Source organism: Myotis davidii, unplaced genomic scaffold (genome assembly GCF_000327345.1).
Source record: "Myotis davidii unplaced genomic scaffold, ASM32734v1 scaffold609, whole genome shotgun sequence".
Classification (NCBI taxonomy): Eukaryota; Metazoa; Chordata; class Mammalia; order Chiroptera; family Vespertilionidae; genus Myotis; species Myotis davidii.
This window is the reverse complement of record NW_006300164.1, coordinates 2,542,809-2,543,383: the sequence shown is the minus strand read 5'-3', so window position 1 is coordinate 2,543,383 and position 575 is coordinate 2,542,809. Positions and strand designations below refer to the sequence as shown.

Below are 575 nucleotides of genomic sequence, written 5' to 3'. Positions count from 1 at the left end.
TCCCACCGCAGTCCCTGCCGGGTGGCCACTTCTCCCCTGGGCGGCAGGGGAAGCAGTCCTTCCGGAAGGTGGGGGCTGGCGGTGGGCGTCTTCACTGCAGCGTTTCCGTTCCGGGGGCGCCAGGCAGGGGCACAGAGATGCAGGGGTGGGCGGATGCTTATGTTCCAACCTGTCCTTGTCTTGGCTGCTGGCTCTCCGAGAGGGTCTTCTTACCCCTTTGTGCCCGTCTCCCCTCCTGGACACCCCCTTTTCTACTCCATGCCCCTCCTGGAAGCTCCTGGCCCACTTCAGCCACGTGGGACCCTCCCCGGCTCCTGTATGTGGACCCGGCCGGCTCTGCCCGCTGGGCTCCCTGCCCCGCCTGGGCTCTGCTCCTGCAAACTCAGAAGGGCCTGGGGGGCGCTGAGGTCCCCTTTCCAAGAACTAGGGGTTCCCTGTCTGCCGGGAGGGGCTGAGTGTGGGGCTCCCCCCTCCAGCAGCCTGAGGCTGGCATTTCCTGCCACCTCCCACCTCCCCCGCCTGCCAGGCAGAGGCCGGAAGGGAGCTGGTGGGGGTTCCCCGGCTTCCTGCTGCGG

The 575-nt window shown here is 68.2% G+C and overlaps 1 protein-coding gene across 1 annotated transcript in view; it reads left to right on the top strand.

Annotated features, from left to right (window-relative positions):
• RXRA (retinoid X receptor alpha) overlaps positions 1 to 575 on the top strand; it is a 128,236-nt gene that overhangs the window by 85,137 nt on the left and 42,524 nt on the right. The window contains exon 5 of the mRNA XM_015572368.1: positions 48 to 145. Within this exon, the coding sequence (XP_015427854.1) occupies positions 48 to 145 (98 nt within the window). The remainder of the gene's footprint in view (positions 1 to 47; positions 146 to 575) is intronic.